The 21234-nt window shown below is 42.7% G+C and overlaps 2 protein-coding genes across 2 annotated transcripts in view; one reads left to right on the plus strand and one right to left on the minus strand.

Moving 5' to 3' along the window:
- cdh23 (cadherin-related 23) overlaps nucleotides 1-21234 on the plus strand; it is a 120045-nt gene that overhangs the window by 41189 nt on the left and 57622 nt on the right. Inside the window, exons 13-17 of the mRNA XM_048269256.1 lie at nucleotides 802-954; nucleotides 1304-1417; nucleotides 2278-2426; nucleotides 20022-20082; nucleotides 20810-20958. Of these exons, the coding sequence (XP_048125213.1) occupies nucleotides 802-954; nucleotides 1304-1417; nucleotides 2278-2426; nucleotides 20022-20082; nucleotides 20810-20958 (626 nt within the window). The remainder of the gene's footprint in view (nucleotides 1-801; nucleotides 955-1303; nucleotides 1418-2277; nucleotides 2427-20021; nucleotides 20083-20809; nucleotides 20959-21234) is intronic.
- Nucleotides 2865-7313, minus strand: LOC125311324 (uncharacterized protein C10orf105-like). The gene is made up of 2 exons (XM_048269254.1): nucleotides 7208-7313; nucleotides 2865-4564 (listed from the first exon to the last, which is right to left on the minus strand). Exon 2 carries the CDS (start codon nucleotides 4551-4553, stop codon nucleotides 4044-4046), a length of 510 nt encoding a protein of 169 aa, XP_048125211.1. The 5' UTR covers nucleotides 4554-4564; nucleotides 7208-7313; the 3' UTR covers nucleotides 2865-4043.

Genomic DNA, 21234 nt, shown 5'->3' on the forward strand with positions numbered 1-21234 from the left:
TTGCAATATAGCCGCTGAGTGGAGGGACTTGCCTACAAGGACTTTGTCATACCTGTAGGTTCCAGTGATTTTCGAACAGCCAAGGGTCGTTGTTAGGTATGATGAAAGCAGAGTGCCTAAAAACTCCATAGCTGTTCTAAAATCACTGGAACCTACGGACTCAAATGGCTTTTCTTAAACATAACACCTACTGTATACCTGGCAAGATTTGGTAACACTTTACTTGACGGTATCGACATAAGAGTGACATGACAGTGTCATGTGTTCATGACAGTGTTATGTCACTCTTATGTCGATACTGTCAAGTAAAGTGTTACCATATCTTAGTGACTTCATGACACATGAGCCTATGACACATTCGTGAAAGATGTCTTATGTCGATATTGTCAAGTAAAGATAAATGCACAGCAAAAGACATGTTACAATTTATTAATAGATAATCATTCTTCATATGCTTCTTCTATAAGAATGGTTCCCAAGCAATGTCAAGACACAGCAACGCTAACGTTTTGTCAATTCATCGTAGCGCAGTAGAGAATGAAATGTGATCAACATGAAGGGTTGTGCTGGGTTTTACAACAGCATCAAACACGATTCAGCCAATCATAATTAAGGGCCAGAACTATCCGTTTTAGAATTGTTTGTTTATCTCTTTCCAAAAACTATAATTGTGCCACCACAGGCCCACTCCTTTTGGCTTGAACTATTAAGCCATTTTTCCTTCTTAACACCTTTCTCTCTCTGTCTTTCTCTCTCTCTCCCCCACTCTTTCCTCTCTCTCTGTCTCTCTTGCTCTCTTAGTGATGGACGTTAATGATGAGACTCCCACCTTCTTCCCACCCGTGTATAACGTGTCACTGCTGGAGAGTGTTCCGCGGGATCACATGCTCGTGCAGCTCAACTGCTCCGACAACGACGCCGGTCTCAACGCTGAGCTCAGCTACTTCATCACAGGTGTAAAACAGGACTTGTGTGTGAGCGGGTGTCTGGGTTTGTGTGTGTGTGTGTGTGTGTGGGTGGGGGGAAATTAAGTTCTATTTTGGATGTTTCTTGTCTTAGTATGTATATTGAGATGAGGGTGTGTTGGCTATCTGAGAAGGCCTCTTAGTTTAGTGTGCTTCTGGTTCAGGTTTTGGTTTTGAGGACTGTGTGTGTGTGTGTGTGTGTGTGTGTGTGTGTGTGTGTGTGTGTGTGTGTGTGTGTGTGTGTGTCCATTTATGTGTATGTATCTGTGGCTGCTCCCATTTGAACTACTCAAGTAAAGCAAAATGTGTGTGTGACCTGTGCTGTGTGGGCCATGCAGGGGGGAACCAAGATGGGAAGTTCAGTGTCGGCTTCAGAAACGGGATTGTGAGGACAGTAGTAGGACTGGACCGGGAGTTCCAGGCTTCCTACACACTAGTCATTGAGGCCATCGGTGAGTCAGTGTGTGTGGGTGCCCGTGCGTGTGTGTGTCTGCCTGTGTGTTTGTGTGTTTGTTTGTGCGTGCATGCGTGTGCCTGTGCCTGTGTGTACTGTACTTGTGTGTGGGGGTGTCTGTGTCTATGTGTGTGTGTGTGTGTGTGTGTGTGTGTGTTTTTATATGTGGGAAGGAGAAAGGGAGGGAGAGAGAGAGGCAGAGAGTCAGAGAGAGATAGAAGAGTGAGAGAGAGACAGAGAAGAGAGAGGGAAAGAGAGAGAGATTAAGACCACCAATATTTATATTTCTCTCCTAAAGTAAAAAAACTTTGAGGGTTTCCTGTTTACACCGAAACCATTGGGTCTGCTCATAGTTCTTCGTGTTGAAGTATTGCAGGTATATGTGTCAGTTTCTGTGTCTCCCCTGAGTTCCGGTGCTTTGCAGGTTGGCTGGCTTGCACACTTGCAGCAGGTTTGCTGTCTAGCTGATGTTTATATCCAGAGCACTCTGTATTGAACCATGCACAAATGATCTTCAATCTGGAATCAGACATTTACATGTATGCCCAAGTTTTAAAGATATATATGACGGATGAAGAGTGTAGTTTTACTCTGTATATTGGTTGTAAACTGTGAGTGTGCGTGTGTGTGTTTGTGTTTGTGTGTGTGTTTGTGTTTGTGTGGGTGTGTGTGTGTCTGTATGTGTGTGTGTGTGTATGTAATAATGTATGTATGTCTGTGTCTGTGTCTGTGTTTGTGTTTGTGTGGGTGTGTGTGTGTGTCTGTATCTGTGTGTGTGTGTGTGTATGTATATATGTATGTGTGTCTGTGTCTGTGTCTGTGTGTGTGTGTGTGTGTGTGTGTGTGTGTGTTCCACAGATAACGGTCCCGCAGGGGGCAGGAGAACAGGCACGGCCACGGTGTATATGAAGGTGCTGGATGTCAATGACAACCGGCCCATCTTCTTGCAGAACAGCTACGAGACCAGCGTGTTGGAGACAGTGCCACAGGGAACCAGCATCCTACAGGTATACACACACACACACACACACACACACACAGACATATCATGCACATATCATTACAAATCACACAAGCACCACAACCACACAACAACACCAACAAACACACACACACACACACACACACACACACACACACACACACACACACACACAGGACGGACACATCATGCACAGTAACACTTACAAATCACACAAGCACCACAACGGCACAACATCACCGACATAAACACACACATTCAAGCAGAAATACTAATTGTCTCACGCTCAGATACACCCAGCATAAAACCACACATGCACATACATAGCAGTGACCCCTCTGCCCTAGAACTCCTCTTCAACACCACATAGTCCTACATATATTGAAATATAAACACACACACACACACACACACACACGGATACCCAAAGTCATATAGTCATATATCATGCACGCAGCCTGTGTTTTTGTTTCAAAAAGAACATTTATTATTATCACAAAATCAACACTATGGTAACTGTGGTTTGTGGTGACAGTATACCTCTGCCCAGATCTGTATTTACAAGTGTTATTGCTGTGTGTGTGAGACAGTAAGAGAGAGAGAGAGAGAGAGAGAGAGAGAGAAAGAGACAGAGAACGATTGTATGTGTATCAGTGTGTACAAGTTTGTGTGTGTGTGTGTGTGGGGGGGGGTTGTGTTGTACCATGAGCATTGATATGATTTTAAATACACAACCTAAAAAAGGGTGCTGCTAGAGTTGGAGGAAACCATGGTTACTGTGTGGTCATCAACAAATGACACAAAGACATTGCCATGGTAGCTTTTTAACACAGGCCCAACAATCTTAACCCCAAGCATTCTAAAACCACAGTTTTGGATGAAGTTGACTGGAGACTCAACAAAACACTCTTTCTCCAGTTCTTTTTGCCCATACACATCATGATATAACCCTCCAAAAACTACAATTAATGTTAATGTCAAGTGTCAAGTCAACAGACATATCTGATCACTTCTAACATATCATACAGTGTCTGTTACAAATCCTTGTGTTGTCTATGTAGAAGTGAGATTATTAGGTCACCATCAGAAATATTCTAGTGATGGTTTAGTCCTGTGAAGAGAAACTATCAGTTGTTGTTGCTGTAGTTCCTTCTGTCCAGTGAGCAGGAACTTTGAGTAGTCAAAAAGCAAGTCTTCTTGAAGTTGAGATCAGCATGTGAAATCAATGGGGTGGGTTCTGGTTTGGTTGAAAGGCTAACCTACTATCTTTGCTCAGACGCATACCTGTGGCTAACTGTGGCACTCTCTCAGAGTAACAGCCCTCAGGCACGTTTCGCTTCTCAAATGGCACAGGGCAGCTGGTGAGGCAGGTCAGTTAGTGCTTGAAGATGCTTTTCCAGCAGTCTTGATTTTTAAGGGGCATTTAGGGGTCATGTAGCAGGGGTTGTGGGTGTAAATAATTCCTCTAGACTAGATAGATAGATAGATAGATAGATAGATAGATAGATAGATAGATAGATAGATACTTTATTGATCCCCAAGGGGAAATTCAAGGACTCATGTTGGATGGTCATTTAATGGTCATTATCTGTAGTGGTTAGATGGCTAAGTTGGGTCCCGCTTTGGCCACAGGTATTTCAGGTCAAATTTCGGTGGCGTACTGCAACAGGCAGGGCATGGCAATATGGGGGGGCAGGTTGTGCCTCTGAGGCGTGGTCGCCGTGGCAGTGGGGGGTGTCACCATGATGAGGGGTGCCGATATCGGCGGTGGCGAGCGCCTCTGCGGGGTGCTCCTTCGCACCGAGGAAGAGGAAGAGGAGGAAGAAACAGAGCGACGCATCGAGCCCAGGCGCTTCCACAGCTTGAGCTGGGGCTCGCTGGACCGAGGCGTCCCACAGGAGAGGCCCTCGGCTGGGCTGCAGCCGGACTCGCAACCCCCGTCCGGTGGATCGCCAGAGCAGCAGACGGCCAGGAAGGCGATGCAGCCGCCAAAGAGGAGGAAGAGGCAGGCAGCGATGATGATGATGGGCAGGGGGTCATGGGTTGTCATGGGGAGCACCGGGGTCGTGGAGTTGACGAGCAGGGACAGGTTGGATGGCGGGGCATCCTGAGCAGACAGGAATGAGGATATGTTGAACGGTAGATTGCTCATTGTTGCTCTAACTGGAAGAAGGAGAAGAAACGAGTGAGACAAAGTGTGTGCGTGTGTGTGCGTGCGTGCGGTGTGTGTGTGTGTGTGTGTGTGTGTGTGTGTGTGTGTGTGCGTGTGTGTGTGTGTGTGTGTGTGTGTGTGTGTGCGTGCGTGTGTGTGTGGGTGTGTGGGTGGTATTTGTCAAGGTGTGTTCTTAATCTGTGCATGACTTGCATCACTTATGCTATCACTTTAACCCTGAAGTTAAACAGTCGTACATAAATACACAAAGGCACACACAACACACACACACACACACACACACACACACACACACACACACACACACACACACTCACATGCACAAATAGGTGGCATTTGAAGCAATTAGGTGACCATTAAATAAACGGCCAAACAAGACTCACTGCATGACAGACTTTCTTGGGTGTAATACAAATTGTTTTTTTATTAAAATAGCCCTTCACCCATATCAAATCATGACTCCCTCTCCTCACCCTCCCTCCACCCTTCCCTCTCTCACCCCCCTCTCCTCTTGTCTTTCCCCTCCTCTCTCTCTCTCCTCTCTCCCCTCTCTCTCCTCTCTCTCTCTCTCCCTCCCTCCTCCTCTCTCCTCCCCCCTCTCACCTTCCCCTCCTCTCTCTCTCCTCTCTCCCCTCTCCCTCCTCTCCTCTCTCTCCTCTCCTCCCCCCTCTTCCCTCCTCTCTCCCCTCTCTCTGCTCTCTCTCCTCCTCCTCCTCCCCCTCCCCCTCTCCTCTCCCTCCTCCCCTCCCTCCTCTCTCTCCTCTCCTCCCCCCTCTTCCCTCCTCTCTCCCCTCTCTCTCCTCTCTCTCCTCTCCTCTCCCTCTCTCTCCTCTCCCTCCTCTCCTCTCTCTCCTCCTCTCCTCTCCCCTCCTCTCTCTCCTCTCTCACCGCGCCCAGCGCAGCATTTGTAAATGTCATTGTCTCTAATGTGGAGCAGACAAACCCGGCTTCTCGCTTTAATGCAAACACACTGGAACGTGAAATTATGTTTAAGAGCAAATGCCACAAGAGCTCTGAAAAGGCCACCGGAGTAAGATGGCTTGTTAGAGCGCATCAGATCATTAGTCAGCACCTCCTGACACACACACACACACACACACACACACACACACATTCATTAGTACACACTTGCACCCCAGCCACTCACCCTCTCCTATTAAGCACACTCCCTCCCACACACACTTAGTTAAAATGACAGTTACAGTACATGAGCGTCTGTCCACACCATAGCATGTCTTAATCTCTGGAATAAAACACACCTGCTACCACAGGTTACTCTATACAACCACAGGTGGCAGTGTGGTGACTCTATATAAAACATATTGATGTCAATGGGGCATTTTGCCCATGTTCAGGGTGGAAAAATAAAAAAGAAAGATTTGCATAAGACAAGTCAAATTGGTGTTTTTCAAAAAGAAGGGATCATGGAGAATAAAGAAAAACATATTTAAAAAATCTTTGTATATTCCCACAAGATGTTTGGGTGCTCTGAAAATGATAACCAAAATGATTTTTCAGACTTGTGAGGTCTGCTGTTCAGACCCTGAAGGGATTTGTTTTCTGTTCATTGCTTTTTGTGAGAGTGTTTCTACTTATCTCAGTAAGGAAAATAAATCAAGAGCCTATGTTGAGTACAAATATGTCTTCTGAAGGCTTAAACAGAGCCCAGCCAAAAACTCCAATAAAATTTGTATCAACTTTGAGGGACAGCTATGACCATGCAGGATTATCCAGACCAAACGTGACGATTTTGCTACATACTATTCCTATTTATGTACCAGCATGCAAAATTTGAGCCTCCTACATGGTTTAGTTCTTGCGCTGTGGGCTTGTGAACTTTGACAAAAAAAAGAGGCCGAACAAAATCGACACCCCCCTCCCCCTGTAAAACTGGCTGTATCTTGGAAAGTATTGATCTTACATAAGAGTAATTTTACAGTGTGTCTCCTGGGTAACATAGGTACACCTGGTAATTGTGTAATTACAAAAGGTAATTGAGACCTAAGTGCGTGGGCCCTGGTTGAACTGACGTGGAATGACCCAGCTCTCTGCTCTCATTCCCTCATGTGACCGCATTTCATCACTCTCCCTCCATCTCACAGCTGTCAAACAACACACTCTTTATCTCTCACTTGCACAACACTCCGTTTCCATGTGTCTTACTTTCTCTCTGATGCACACATATTCTCAGATGCACACGCATACGTGCATACATAAACACACACACACACAAACACACACACACAAACAGAGAGACACAGTAATAATCAACTCTCTGTGAGATCTCGCTGCAATGTCTCACGTATTTGGGAACTCTCATACACAAACACATATCATTCATCCTCTTCAACCTCTTATCTTGCCTCTTCTCAGAAATTAGCCATACTTCGTAGAACTTTTTATCTATCTCCCACGAGTTCAATGCGAGATAAAGTAATAAGCAATCACACACAAACACGTCCACACACACAGACACACACACAAACACACACATACTTTATATGCACTTTTAAAATAATCCACCCCAACTCAAAAGCACAAGCATGCTCTAATATTAATTTAACGTCTAACTAACGTCTCACTAACTAACTAATGAATCTAAAGACGGGCGCATGTGGAAACGGACAGTTTACCTTATACAGCCTCTGTGTCCCTCTGTGTCTCCTAAACTCCACAGGGACCAACTCTCTCTCTCTCTTGTTCTGTTTTTCCCTCTCCCTCTTCCTTTCTCTCTTTCCCTCACTGGGGAGACTCTTGGGGTGAGGGTGATGGAGAGAGAAAGACAGAGAGGGGCGGGGAGGGGTGTAAGTTAGAAGAATGAGTGACTTGGAGATGTGGGGACCAGGACGTGTTCCAGAAGTTGTTTAGTTTACGCGGCTGCCATTGTTTATGTAAGAGCCATCCGTCTGTCTGGTAGCCACCCCTTGCACTAGATGGCCGTTCACTGCCGCCGCTTTGATTAGCCTTTTTTTTTTTTTTTTTTTTAAGTGCCTGAGTTTGTTTTCGGCGGACGCGTCTCGAGACACCCCTGTGAAGCGATGTGGTGGTACTGGCCTGTGCTGAGAGCCCTATTCATCAATCAGAAGGGGAGAGAGAGAGAGAGAGAGAGAGAGGACAGAGGGAACCCCCCACTCTGCTTTTCTCTCTTCAGTCACCCTCACCCTATCCACCCATCCCTCCTCCTTCTCCGGACCCCCCTCCTTCTCTCCCTCTCTTCTCTTCTCCACATCTCTTTATGAGGCTAATGAGACATAGGCCAAGGTCTTTTCTTCTCTGTGTGAGTTTGTGTGTGTGTGAGTTTGTGTGTGTGTGTGTGTGTGTGTGTGTACTTTTGGGGGGCGGGAACAAAGAGGTGTGTATGAGAGATAGAGGCTTATTTGGGAGTGTGTGCACGTGAGAGAGTGGACGATGTAGTGAGAGAGTGTGAGAGAGAGAGAGATGGACAGCAAGAGAAAGAGTTGAATGAGTGAGACAGATGTAGACATGTAAACACAGACGAGTGGCGACAGACAATCTCACACATCTCCTGCTCATCTCCCCATCTTTCATCTTCTGTTTCCCCACCTCTCATTTTCTCTCTCTCTCTCTCTTTCACTGTCTCTCTCTCGTTCCCTTTCTCACAGACACACACACACACTCTCCCTCTTAGTCACTCTCTGTCTCTCTGACACACACACACGCGCACACACACACACACAGACAAGTATCTGCTCCATATCGTAGAAACTAAAAAAAGCACAACCCCACTACTAAATGTTATGAGGGGTTTGTGTTTGCCAGTGTGTTGGAAAGATAAGTTGTTGTTTTGTGTGTGGTGTATCTTGAGTAAAAAGAAATCTCTCCTCTTTCAAGCTACCCCCACACACTCTCTCTCTCTCGCTGTGGTGACAGCCATTGTGGTGGGACAAGACCTTCCAGGGCAAAAATAGTGTTACCATGACAACGTTGAGTAGAGGGTAAAAAAGTACCTAAGCACCAACGCTCCAGTGTCTGTGTGTGTGTGTGTGCATAAGTATATTTTCAATACGTTTTTTATTGTTTTTGTGGTCATGCTGTCAGTCCCTTAATGTGAAATTCAAGAACAAAATTTTAATTCAGTGATTGAATTTTGATATCATTGTGTGTACCACACTGAACATGGAGCAAAGAAAAGAAGACAGTTGTCTGAGGAGATCAGATAAATGTTAAAAGTCAAATTTGTCAGACCGTCTCCAAAGCAGCTTGATGATCCTGTGACTACAGTTGCAAATGTTCTTAAAATAAGTTTAGGGTCCATGGGACTTTAGCCAACCTTCCTGGATGGGTCCTTAAGAGGAAAAGTGACCCCAGACTGGACAGAGGGATAGTGCAAATTAAAAGACAAAGAGCCAAAGAAAACTGGTAAAATCTAAGTTCAAGCTACATCAGTGGGCACTTTCGAAGACTCCACTGTGAAAACAATACTAAAAAGCAAGACTGGAAATGGCAAAAATGCAGGGTCACAATCCTTTTTGGAGAGATGTCCTTTTTTGGCATGTCACATCAGCTCTATGATGTGATGAAGCTTTCAGAGAAAAGAACTTCATATCTACTCTGAAATATATGGCTGAGGCATTGGCTAAGTTTTGGGGCAGCTTTGCTGCATCTGGTGCAGGGTCCAGGGAACAATGAAATCTCATCATTAGGAGGCTTCCTGGTCTGCAACATACTGTCCAGTATGCAGAAGCTCTGTCTCAGGCACAGGTCATTGGCCTTCCACAGCATAATGAGGGGGCAGCCGTGGCCTACTAGTTAGGGCTTTGGGCTTGTAACTGAAGGGTTGCCGGTTCGATCCCCGACCCAGTAGGAAAAACGTGGGCTGGGGAAGTGGTTGAGCACTGCTCTCCCATGCCCACATCCACGGCTGAAGTGCCCTTGAGCAAGGCACCTAACCCCTCACTGCTCTCCGAGCGCCGCTGTAGCAGGCAGCTCACTGCTCCGGGTTAGTGTGTGCTTCACCTCACTGTGTGCTGTGTGTGTTTCACTAATTCACGGATTGCAGAGACCAAATTTCCCTCACAGGATCAAAAGAGTATATATATTTATATACTTATACTATATGACCCAAACAGTGGACTATTCTGAAGTGGTCTTCTATGAATCCTGATCTGTATACTATTCTAGTCAGGGGCGCAGGAGATATTTTGAAAGTGAGGGGGACCAAATTGTGAACACAAACCCATAGTGAGATCAGATTTCCAGATATCGGATCGCCACCTCTGGCCCACTTTCGACCATCAATGATGTTGATATTTTATTAAGCCATGAATGAATCATCATGCCTATGATCCAAACATAGACTACATGATCAAATAGCCTAGTTAGGCCTACAGTACCTAAATTGTCTGGTATAAATCAACTCTCCACTGTGTCTGCAGTTAATGTTTATGCAATGTTAGAACATGTTGGCTTAACAAGTTACCAATCCAGAACACACAGAAAATTGCAACAGAAAGTTGCCTTTATAATCAACTACTATTTGTTCCAACAGCATTTAAACAAAGCATTTATAAAATTGAAAAAAAAAATATTACATAAGAAGTAAAATAAAATACTGTTACTGTAGTAACTGTACCACATTATCCCAAGCTTCAAAGAGCTCCCCATGTCTGTGACAGGCAGACATGACACCGCTATATTCTCAGCTTGTTTATACCCCACACTGAACACGTAAGAAAGGCCCATCACTCTGGGGTGTGGTAGCCTACTCTCTGGGATTTATGCACCAAGGTAACTGAAGTATCCAATTTGTGTCTTGAAATTATGTTTGAAATAAATGTCTTAGAACAAAAACTTTGGGTAGGCCTATAGACTTGTATTTTATAGTTAGGCTAGTGAAAACGAGTTGATCAGTAGGCTAGTTGAGTTTGTTATCAATAAACATAACAGCTAATGTCATGTTGAGCAGGAGATAGGCAACCATACAGTAAATCCTCAAATTATGCCCGGGATTGATTCTATTTAGAGCCGGACAAATAAAGGCAGGTTCCCATATTTGCCTATACCATACCAACAATTGCCATCAGTCCACCAGCACTAGAAGACATTGCTTCGATTTAAGTCAATGAAATAACACCTCTTCTTAATATTTTATTATATTGTTGATTGGATTAATAAAGTTGTTTTCCTACCATGGGTCTCCAACACACGTTCTCAAGCTCATTGTCTTGCCGCCCCTTTCGAGCTAATTGCCAGAGGCTGAAGCCTACTACATTTAAACACAATCGCTATGCTGACTCAAGGCATTCCAGCCCTCTGAATTTAATAAAAAAGTAGCCTACTAAATCATGCATAATTAAACAATAACTCAATTTAGGCTACTTGGCTACGCAAAAAGGTTTCTATTACAGCACAACCCCTATTCAATGAATGGCTGCTTTGTCTGCTTTGCAATAAACTCTTCAGCACTGTGGGGGACATATCCCCCATGTCCCCCGTGCCTCCTGCGCCCCTTATTCTAGTATTATCTATGGAACATCTATGAAAAAAGTTGAAACATGCAGTCTGCAGGTCACCCTTCAAACCTTACACAGCTGGAGCAGTTTGCTCAGGAAGAGTGAGCCGAACTACCTGTTGACAGATGAAGAAAAGTAATTAAAAGCTACAAAAAATACTTGTTGGATGTGATAGCCGCTAAAGTTTGTGCAGCACACTGTTAGGTAAAGGGTTTCATCAGTTTTGTCCACACTATTTGCATTTGTTTTGTTATCCAAAATGTTCTGTTGAGTGAAGTCAAAAGCAAAATCTGATTTGCATTAAACATTGAACAGTGATGACTGTTGAAGGGTACCAACAAATTTGGCCAGGACTGTATATTATGGCGTCATTTAGCTGACTTAATTATGCGAGCGCATAAAGAATGAAAACGAGCACAAATACAGAAATTGAGGGGTGAAAAATAATCTTGTGGTGAATAAAATTGTTTTCACATGTGTGACAATTCTGATTGAGAGCACAGAAATGACGTTCGCATTGGGCAGCTCATCGGCTCTGCTCGCTCTCGCCAGAGAATTTTCAATGAAACGTTCCACAAGTATTTTTTCCAACCAGAAACACATCATGGATTAAGGCTCGATCAGACGATCGACACCCGTCAATCGATATGGCGAGTTCAAGTGCACCACATGCTTTTGCTTCACAAGAACAGGTGCTAGTGCTATTGTTAAGTTGAGATATATATTATTATGACCGCCACGCAGCGAAGCGGCGGTCATATAGGTTTAGTCAGATTTTTTTTTCTTTTTTTTTTCTTTTTCGCATGTCCAAATTTCCGTCAAGGATTCCCGGGACACTGTAAGACCTGGGTACACGAAACTTGGTGGGCATGTAACCCCACATGGATAGCATGGAACCTCCTGTTTTCGTTTTGATCTGTAGCCCCCCCGCTGGACTGGACCCCCGAAAGGAGGGTAGGGCAGACACAGTTTTCTGTGAATATCTCGAGAACCGTAGGGTTTAGGAGGACCATTTTTGGTCATGTTGATCTCAAAGGGCCATGTCAACCCATTCCATAACCACTCATTTCATGTATAGCGCCACCTAGTTAAACACAAAAAAGTACAAATGAGGTGTTGTAATCACAGGTATCTGTGACCTAACATAGTCAAAACTGCACGAAATTGGAAGTGTAGGATCATTATGACACCCTCTGAATGCACGCCAACTCTAAAGCAATGGCCATGAGACTCACACATTTGAATGGATATAATGGAAACCTATGCTGCATCGAAGTGGGGAGCGAATATTCTAAGAACTTTACTTCCTCCTAGTCCTCCTCCTGTAGTCGTGGAGATAATAAACACCAACGCAGTTCTGAACTCCCGGCGGTCGGCTGAATGGTATTTTAAATTGCTGTGGACACCAATGCCGACATGAGTGCTATGCACTCTGCTTTCAACATTCATTTACATTAGATTCCATTCTTTTCAACTGAACTCAAAGATAATGAATATAGTATAAATAAGTTATAGTATTTATACTAAAATACTAGTATTTTCTGTTTGTTATGACCTTTATAATGTGTGTACATTTTGTGCATGCACTTCTGTTTATTTCAGTTTATATCAGCTATATTTCTGAAGAATAGGCCTATATTGTGTTGCCTCAAGGCCTGCTGCACATCTTTTGAAATTTGATTTGAAATAATCAAATAGACCTACGTCTAAAGTTAAGTTAATAAAGTAGGCTAACTTGCTTTGCTTTCATTTGAATCCCAATCAAGATACACAATAATTGCTTTATATTGTTAATATATACTCCTGGAAAGTTAAGAAATGCAAAATAATAGAATGTTAATCATGTGATAAAATATGTGATTAATGAATATATATATATATATTTCTACTAGCATTCTTCCTAAGTGACATTAATGCAAAATGAAGAAGAAAAAATAACTGTGCAAATTATTTTTTTCTTGATATAAAACCTGACATGTGCAAATATTATCACCAGGGATGTAGTGGAGGCTAAACACAAGTAAATGCAGTTTATCCACCTCTGAAATTTCAGAAATAGAGTTTATTCACCAATTTCAACTTTTAACATTCAAAAATCAATATGTACCATTTACAGGAACCATTTATAAGTAAGTAAGTAAGTATAAGTATATATACCCTTTTGATCCTGTGAGGGAAATTTGGTCTCTGCATTTATCTCAATCTGTGAATTAGTGAAACACACTCAGCACACAGTGAAGACGCAGTGAGCAGCCTGCTACAGCGGCGCTCGGGGAGCAGTGAGGGGCTAGGTCACTTCAAGCCGTTCCTACTGGTCGGGGTTCGAACCGGCAACCCTCCGGTTACAGGTCCGAAGCCCTAACCAGTAGGCCACGGCTGCCCCCAAAATTTATATCACTAAATAAATTAATACCACTGATATTGTTAATAAACATTAGACAATAACTTCCAACAATGCCTGAATGCCTTTTTTTTTTTTTTTTTAATCCTATACCACATGGCACAGTCCACCTCCACCTCTTAGTTTACCACTACATCCCTGATTATCACATCATACTTTCCCAGATATGGGTAGCCCAAACTGTCCTGAAAAAGGAAGATAGGATAGCATGTATAGGTGGCCATAAAAATGACCAAGATAACTATCTTATTATGACCGCCGCGCAGCGAAGCGGCGGTCATATAGGTTTAGTCAGATTTTTTTATTTTTTTCTTTTTCGCATGCCCAAATTTCCGTCAATGATTCCCGGGACACTGAAAGACCGGGGTACACGAAACTTGGTGGGCATGTAACCCCACATGGATAGCATGGAACCATCGTTTTTCGTTTTGATCTGTAGCCCCCCCGCTGGACTGGACCCCCCGAAAGGAGGGTAGGGCAAACACAGTTTTCTGTGAATATCTTGAAAACCGTAGGGTTTAGGAGGACCATTTTTTTTTGTATGTTGATCTCAAGGGGCCATGTCAACCCATTCCATAACCACTCATTTCATGTATAGCGCCACCTAGTTAAACACAAAAAGTAAAAATGAGGTGTTGTAATTGAAGGTATCTGTGACCTAACATAGTCAAAACTGCACGAAATTGGAATTGTAGGATCATTATGACACCCTCTGTATGCACGCCAAGTTTTGTGGAATTCCGTTCATGGGGGGCCACACAATAAATTAATTTATGTTACTATACACCAACTGGCCTGTAGGTGGCCGGAGACAGTTTTCTGTGAATATCTCGATAACCGTGGGGCCTAGGAGGTCCACCTTTTTATGTATGTTGGTCTTAAGGGGCATGTCAACCCATCCCATTACCACTTATTTCATGTATAGTGCCACCTAGTTAAAAATTAAAAAGCAAAAATTAGGTGTTTTTCATCACAATATCTCTGGCTGACAAGGTCAAAACTGCACGAAATTAAAAGTGTAGGATCATTATGACACCCTCGAATGCATGCCAAGTTTTGTGTACTTTCGTTCATGGGGGCCTTACAATAAAATAATTTATGTGTACATTTAGTGGCGCATACACCAACAAGGATTCCCGGACACTGAAAGACCGGGTACACAAAACTTGGTGGGCATGTAACCCCACATGGATAGCATGGAACCGTCATTTTTCGTTTTGATCTGTAGCCCCCGCTGGACTGGACCCCCCCGAAAGGAGGGTAGGGCAAACACAGTTTTCTGTGAATATCTTGAGAACTGTAGGGCCTAGGATGACCAATTTTTTTGTATGTTTGCCTCAAGGGGCCATGTCAACCCATTCCATGACAAAAAAGTAAAATGAGGTGTTGTAATTGAAGGTATCTGTGACCTAACATAGTCAAAACTGCACGAAATTGGAATTGTAGGATCATTATGACACCCTCTGTATGCACGCCAAGTTTTGTGGAATTCCGTTCATGGGGGGCCAGAAAATAAATTAATTTATGTTACTATACACCAACTGGCCTGTAGGTGGCCGGGAGACAGTTTTCTGTGAATATCTCTCGATAACCGTAGGGGCCTAGGAGGTCCACCTTTTTTGTATGTTGGTCTTAAGGGGGCATGTCAACCCATCCATTACCACTTATTTCATGTATAGTGCCACCTAGTTAAAATTAAAAAGCAAAAAAAATTAGGTGTTTTCATCACAATATCTCTGGCTGACAAGGTCAAAACTGCACGAAATTAAAAGTGTAGGATCATTATGACACCCTCCGAATGCATGCCAAGTTTTGTGTACTTTTCGTTCATGGGGGCCTTACAATAAAATAATTTATGTGTACATTTAGTGGCGTACACCAACAAAGGATTCGGGACACTGAAAGACCGGGTACACAAACTTGGTGGGCATGTACCCCACATGGATAGCATGGAACCGTCATTCTTAGTTTTGATCTGTAGCCCCCCAGCTGGACTGTACCCCGAAAGGGAGGTAGGGGCGAACACAGTTCTCTGTGAATATCTTGAGAACTGTAGGGCCTAGGATGACCAATTTTTCCGTATGTTTGCCTCCAGGGTCATGTTAACCCATTCCATGTGCACACATGTGCATAAAAACAGATACCTGTACACACATACATTTACAGTAATCATCACGTATGACACATACTCACACAGTAGACATATGTATGCGCATGCATGCACATGCACAAACACACATACATGAGCAAACACACAAACACGACATACACACACACACACACACCCACACACATAAACATAAATTTGTACACGCGCACATGCACATAATTCAAAATTTTTACCCGTCATCTACTCCCTGAATTTTTGGTCATTGATACCGGGACACCTAACCACCGGGTACATGAAATTTGGTGGGTATGTAGCCCACTAGACTTTTACGGAAAAATTTCATTTCGGGTCCCACAGGGCTACCCCCCCCAACCCAAACAGTTTTCCTAAATAACTACCTGAACCGTGGCACTGAGGATGAAGAATCTTTTATGGTATGTTGGTCTCAAGGGCCCACATCAACCTGGCTCATAATCACTCATTTGTGATTTGCACCCCCCGATTAAAAAATGAAAATGCAATATTATTCTGCTTTAATTGCCCCTATCTTCAGTTAAGATGTTCAGAACTGCACCAAATTTTATGTGTATGATTGACCTGGCATTCTCTGGGGGGTATGCCAAGTTTAAATAGAATTTCATCCATGGGGGGTCTAAAAAAATTAGGTTATGTGTACATTTAGTGACTGTACACTCATTGGCCTGTAAATGGCGGTGCACACATATACACATGCACACACACAGGCACCCACATACTATCTGTATTAGAACGGCCGATACATAATTACAAATTCAGTAGGATTAAAAAAAGCCAAAATAAATATTCATCATCATCATCATGGCTGCATTTTCAGTATTGGCGATAAGTAGTCGTTTGTCCACTAGATGGCGCATCGTTGCGGTGAGGGCGTAATTTTGTTGGAAGTTAAAAGTGGGTTGGAAAAACAATGGGCGCTTCCTACAAGGACTGTAATTTACCTCAGCGGACATCTAATAAGGATGGGGCGATGTTCACATGAAGTGTAATTCCCATTTCTTCTTGAAGTTGAAATAAATCTGAGGATGTTTATCGGACATGCTTGGTTTTTACTGCAGGCACGTTAATCTTGTAATATCAATAAGGACCTAGGTAATGTTACCGTTAAGCGTTAGTTGAGTGATGGAGGCATTTGATTGATTGCATTTGTAGAAAACTATAAATGCGGTTATACCAAGCAAATTGATAGCAGCACTGTTTGTATCTTTTCGACTGTCATTTATTGCACGCGTACAAAAAAAAATCATTCTGTGCAATGGAAGATTTACCAACGTTACAATCGGTCTGATACAGTTTTGCCTATACATGCGTGAGACTGAGGCGCCTGTTTATTTTGTTTTTAAGTGCGTGCATGGTGTGAGAGGGGAATCGATGTGCTTTGATTACAGCGTGGTAGTTGTAGTCTTGTGAAATTAAAAGCACGTGTGTGTGAAGTATCCAAACAATGACACCTTCATTTCATTATGGCTGCTTTAGCAACACACCTTAAGCTACTGTGTAGTGGGTCCCATCTAGAAGTGGCTACTTCATTCGGCTTTCCTTGACTCATGGAGCTGCTTGAATGTTATTAAAATTTTTTTCGCCCGATATGGCAGTTTAAGTCCGCTTGATACTGTAAAGGCGTAAGCCATTGGTTTTCAAAGGAGATTTTATTAGTGTCGCCAGCATAGCCTATTGACAATTAATGTTGTAAATAGGCCTACCTTATAATCCTACCTGTAGCTTAGGGAAGCTAACAGCTTTCTATTAGGATCTAGTTTGTTAGTTACCGTTTTGTCATAACTCCTGATGCATTTTGCATTTAGAATAGCCAGAGCGTGTATATCTCAATCGGAAAATTAAACAATATCGGGTGCCTATGGACTAGGCTGGGTGAACCCAGCCTGATCTGCCCGCTATTTATTTTTGATTTCTTAAAAGATTGAGCTTGGTCTGATGAAAGCCAGACTAGCCATGGACCTCAGTTACACAATGCAAGGGAACATGAATCAGCCTATATTTGCACGAACAATAACGGACAAAAGCTCTTCAACTTTGGCCCGTTAAAATGTGTATGAACAGTCTAGCGACGCATTTCATCAAGGCCCATTTGGACATGTCAGTTATTTGCACCACTGGTTAGATGTAAAACAGCATTTCGTTTCAGACTAGGCTACTGTTACTTAATTTGTGCATTAACAATAACGTTTCAGACTACTGTTACTTAATTTGTGCATTGACAATAAAGTATTACATGAACTAAAGATGACTAAAATCTTATGTAGAAGAAGAAACATTCACAAAAAAATCCATCCATCCAAAAATGACCTTTGTTTTTGATAGCTGTTGAAAACGGCATGGAACTGACAGAGATGTTTTACACAAAAAAAAATAAATAAATAAATAACATTATGCTGATACCTTTTGCTTTTCCCAAATACAATGTAGCCTACAGGTGTAAGTGACCTTTCATCAATCCAGTTGCAATGGATGAACTGTGATTAACTGCCCTACTTGTGATTGTTTAGAGATTTTAAAGGTTTTATAACAATGCTACTTCTTCTTTGGCTATTCTACAATCTATTCACCTTTTCAGCACCAGTAGGCTACTTTCTGTGCAGCCGCACACACACACTCAGGCATGCCAAACAAGCATACACAAAAGTTTCAAGAGTGGGGGATGGAGTAAAATATGGAGACAAATTGAAGTGTGATTTATTTTCGCGGAACGGATGTACAGGACTGAGCGGCGGTCATATTTTGTACCGCTATGCGGTACATCTAGTTTTAGATTAACTAGCTGAACAACACCACTGACCACTTCTACATAATTTCATGGAGTGCTGAAATGTAAAAAAATGTTGACCATATCTGAAGTGAAACTCAGCAAATATGGTTTGTGGTTGGGAACTTGCAGTATCATCATTATTATGACCTAGGCTACAGCACAAATATTTCCATCCATAGATAGAAATAAGCAAGTCTAACCTCTGAATTGAGTTTCAAACTGCACCAGATTGATGCATTTAAACGTTAAAATATACAACATTTTCTTCTGGGGGAGCATGCCCCTGGAACCCCCTATGATGACATAACATCAGAGGAATGCAAGTCCAGCCAATAACCAAAAATGTTTATTTCTATTTTATTTGGTAGGCCTAAGGATTACAGTTCAGAAACCTGTAAATCAGTGGTTCTCATTCTTTAGAATTTCAGTGGTCCTAGTAGATCCCTTTGGTACTCTAATGTTAATTTATCTCTGGGACCTTGGTCCCAACACTGAGAACCACTGATGTATGAAATGGTATACATGTATATATATATATATATTTTATATATATATAGATTTTTTTTTTTGCTGTACATGTGCCCTTAATGTGTTTGGCACATTCAGCATAATGATGCTGAATGTGCCAAACAAAATGGCTGTTTTTTTGGTTGGCTGCACCAAATCTCATTCCAAGGTTTTTTGAAAAAGTTGGCAGCTCTGCTTCCTAACATTCTGACATTGAAGTTGTATTTTACAACAAAGTAAAGAAAAATAGCTTTGTTTATGATCTGTCACTGTCTCAAAGCTCTTGTGCACAGCCACCTGTTCTCAAAGGTTCTAGACCCAGAGATGGTTGATAAACTAACCTAATATATTTTGCTAGAACTAGTCATTTACCACGAAGTTGCTGAAACGTATGTTATTGTAGGTTAGTTTGCAACAATATACAAGTTTAACCAAAGTCCTTAGCTGCTACCTGGCTAGTGAACATCACTAGCCGTTCCATTCACTTTCTGTTTACTTTGCTAACGTTAGCTAGTTAGTTAAATAGCACGGTTAACGGGCAAAATGTAATTATTTATACTGTGTCCGAGTGTTCCATTGGCATCACACACAAACAATAGTACACAAAATTATATTTATATTTTCTTATTGCTTATTCAGAGAGAAAAAAAAAGTTTTGACACATGCTATTATTTAGGAATCCAGAAATCCAGAAATAGTGGCTTTTATGATTGATCGTCTGATCGAGCCTTAATCCATAACGTGTTGTGGAGCTTAGACAGTTTCAAAGCGAGAGCAAATTTAAAAATGATCTGGCGATAACAAGCAGAAGATGGAGCCTATGAGCTGCCCAATGCAAACGTCATTTCTGTGCTGTCAATCATAATTGTTTCTCACACATGTGATAACAGTTTTATTCACCACAAGATTATTTTTCACCCCTCAGTTTCTGTATGTCTATATCTGCGCTCGTTTTCATTCTTTATGCGCTCGCATAATTAAGTCAGCTAAATGACGCCATAGTATATGTATGTGTGTTTACACATGAATGTACAGCATTTTACAGATGTTCACTTTTGTTTGCTTGTTTGTTTGTGTGTGTGTGTGCGTGCGCATGTGTGTGTGTGTGTGTGTGTGTGTGTGTGTGTGTGTGTGTGTGTGTGTGTGCGTGCAGGTGCAGGCTACAGATGCGGATGAGGGAGAGAACGGACGCGTTCTATACAGGATCCTCTCCGGTGAGTGGAGTCACTTCCTTCTTCCTGTTCTCATGTTCTTAGGGGCCAAGCAATCAATTGTTCATAAGAACAGCAAGACAATAAACAATAAATGCACCCAAATCCGCAGCCAGTCACACACACACACACACACACACACTGTGAGTTTTGTGTTGTATAATCACATTTATTCATGCATGTATGGTGGCTTAGAAAAGAGGTAGTGCTGTTATTGCTCATTTTGTAATTGTTTAATTGTACTTTGGAGGTCAATCAGATTTCTCTTTGTTTAAAAAAAAAAATACAATGTTGTTTCCAATTTGCACAGTTATGCTTGGGCATGGTTTGTAGTTAACAGGGACTGTGTATTTGAATTCACCACAGGCGTGCACTTTCCCAAGCCATTTCAAAGGCAATCTGGAGGTTGCATTCTGAACATTATATCTAACAGGATGTACACATGCCACACGCATGCTTGTGCTCAATTCTGTGTGTGAGTGTGTGTGAGTGTGAGTGTGTGTGTGTGTGTCTGTGTCTGTGTCTGTGTCTGTCTGTCTGTCTGTCTGGAGAGAGAGAGAGAGAGAGAGAGAGAGAGAGAGAGAGAGAGAGAGAGAGAGCTTGTGAATGAACAGAATGTGTATATGACTATGTCTGTGTTTCTCTACTGGCCTTGTAGTCCTTTCCTGAAGTGTGTGTGTGTGTGTGTGTGCGTGCGTGCGTGCGTGCGTGTGTTGTTTTTTGGCGGCAGGCAACATCAACCAGCTGTTCAGCATCAGCAACCTGTCTGGCCTGATCACCAGGGGACCCCGACGGCTGGACAGGGAGACCAGCAGCTCCCACGTGCTGGAGGTGGAGGCCTACAACAGTGACCAGGGCCCCATGCGCAGCACAGTCAGGGTACAAGCATCACGTTAGCATGCGTGGGAAAGACAGAGAGTGAGAGAGAGAGAGGTTGTGTGTGTGTGCATAGTGAATATCTGTGCATAAGGAGTATTGTAACAGAAGCCACAGCCCTAACATCAGTGTTTGCATGGGTTGGGAAAAGAGGTTACATAGACATAGTGCAGGTTACAGTATGTAGTGCATGATTGTATTCATATCTCTCTCTGTGTGTGTGTGTGTGTGTGTGTGTGTGTGTGTGCGTGCGGTAGAATGTCTATTTGTACCTGTATG

Source organism: Alosa alosa, chromosome 18, assembly GCF_017589495.1.
Source record: "Alosa alosa isolate M-15738 ecotype Scorff River chromosome 18, AALO_Geno_1.1, whole genome shotgun sequence".
Lineage (NCBI taxonomy): Eukaryota > Metazoa > Chordata > Actinopteri > Clupeiformes > Clupeidae > Alosa > Alosa alosa.

What these genes read in the sequence shown, in the direction of transcription:
- LOC125311324 (XM_048269254.1), bottom strand. Translation starts at nt 4,553, where the DNA reads ATGAGCAATCTACCGTTCAACATATCCTCATTCCTGTCTGCTCAGGAT.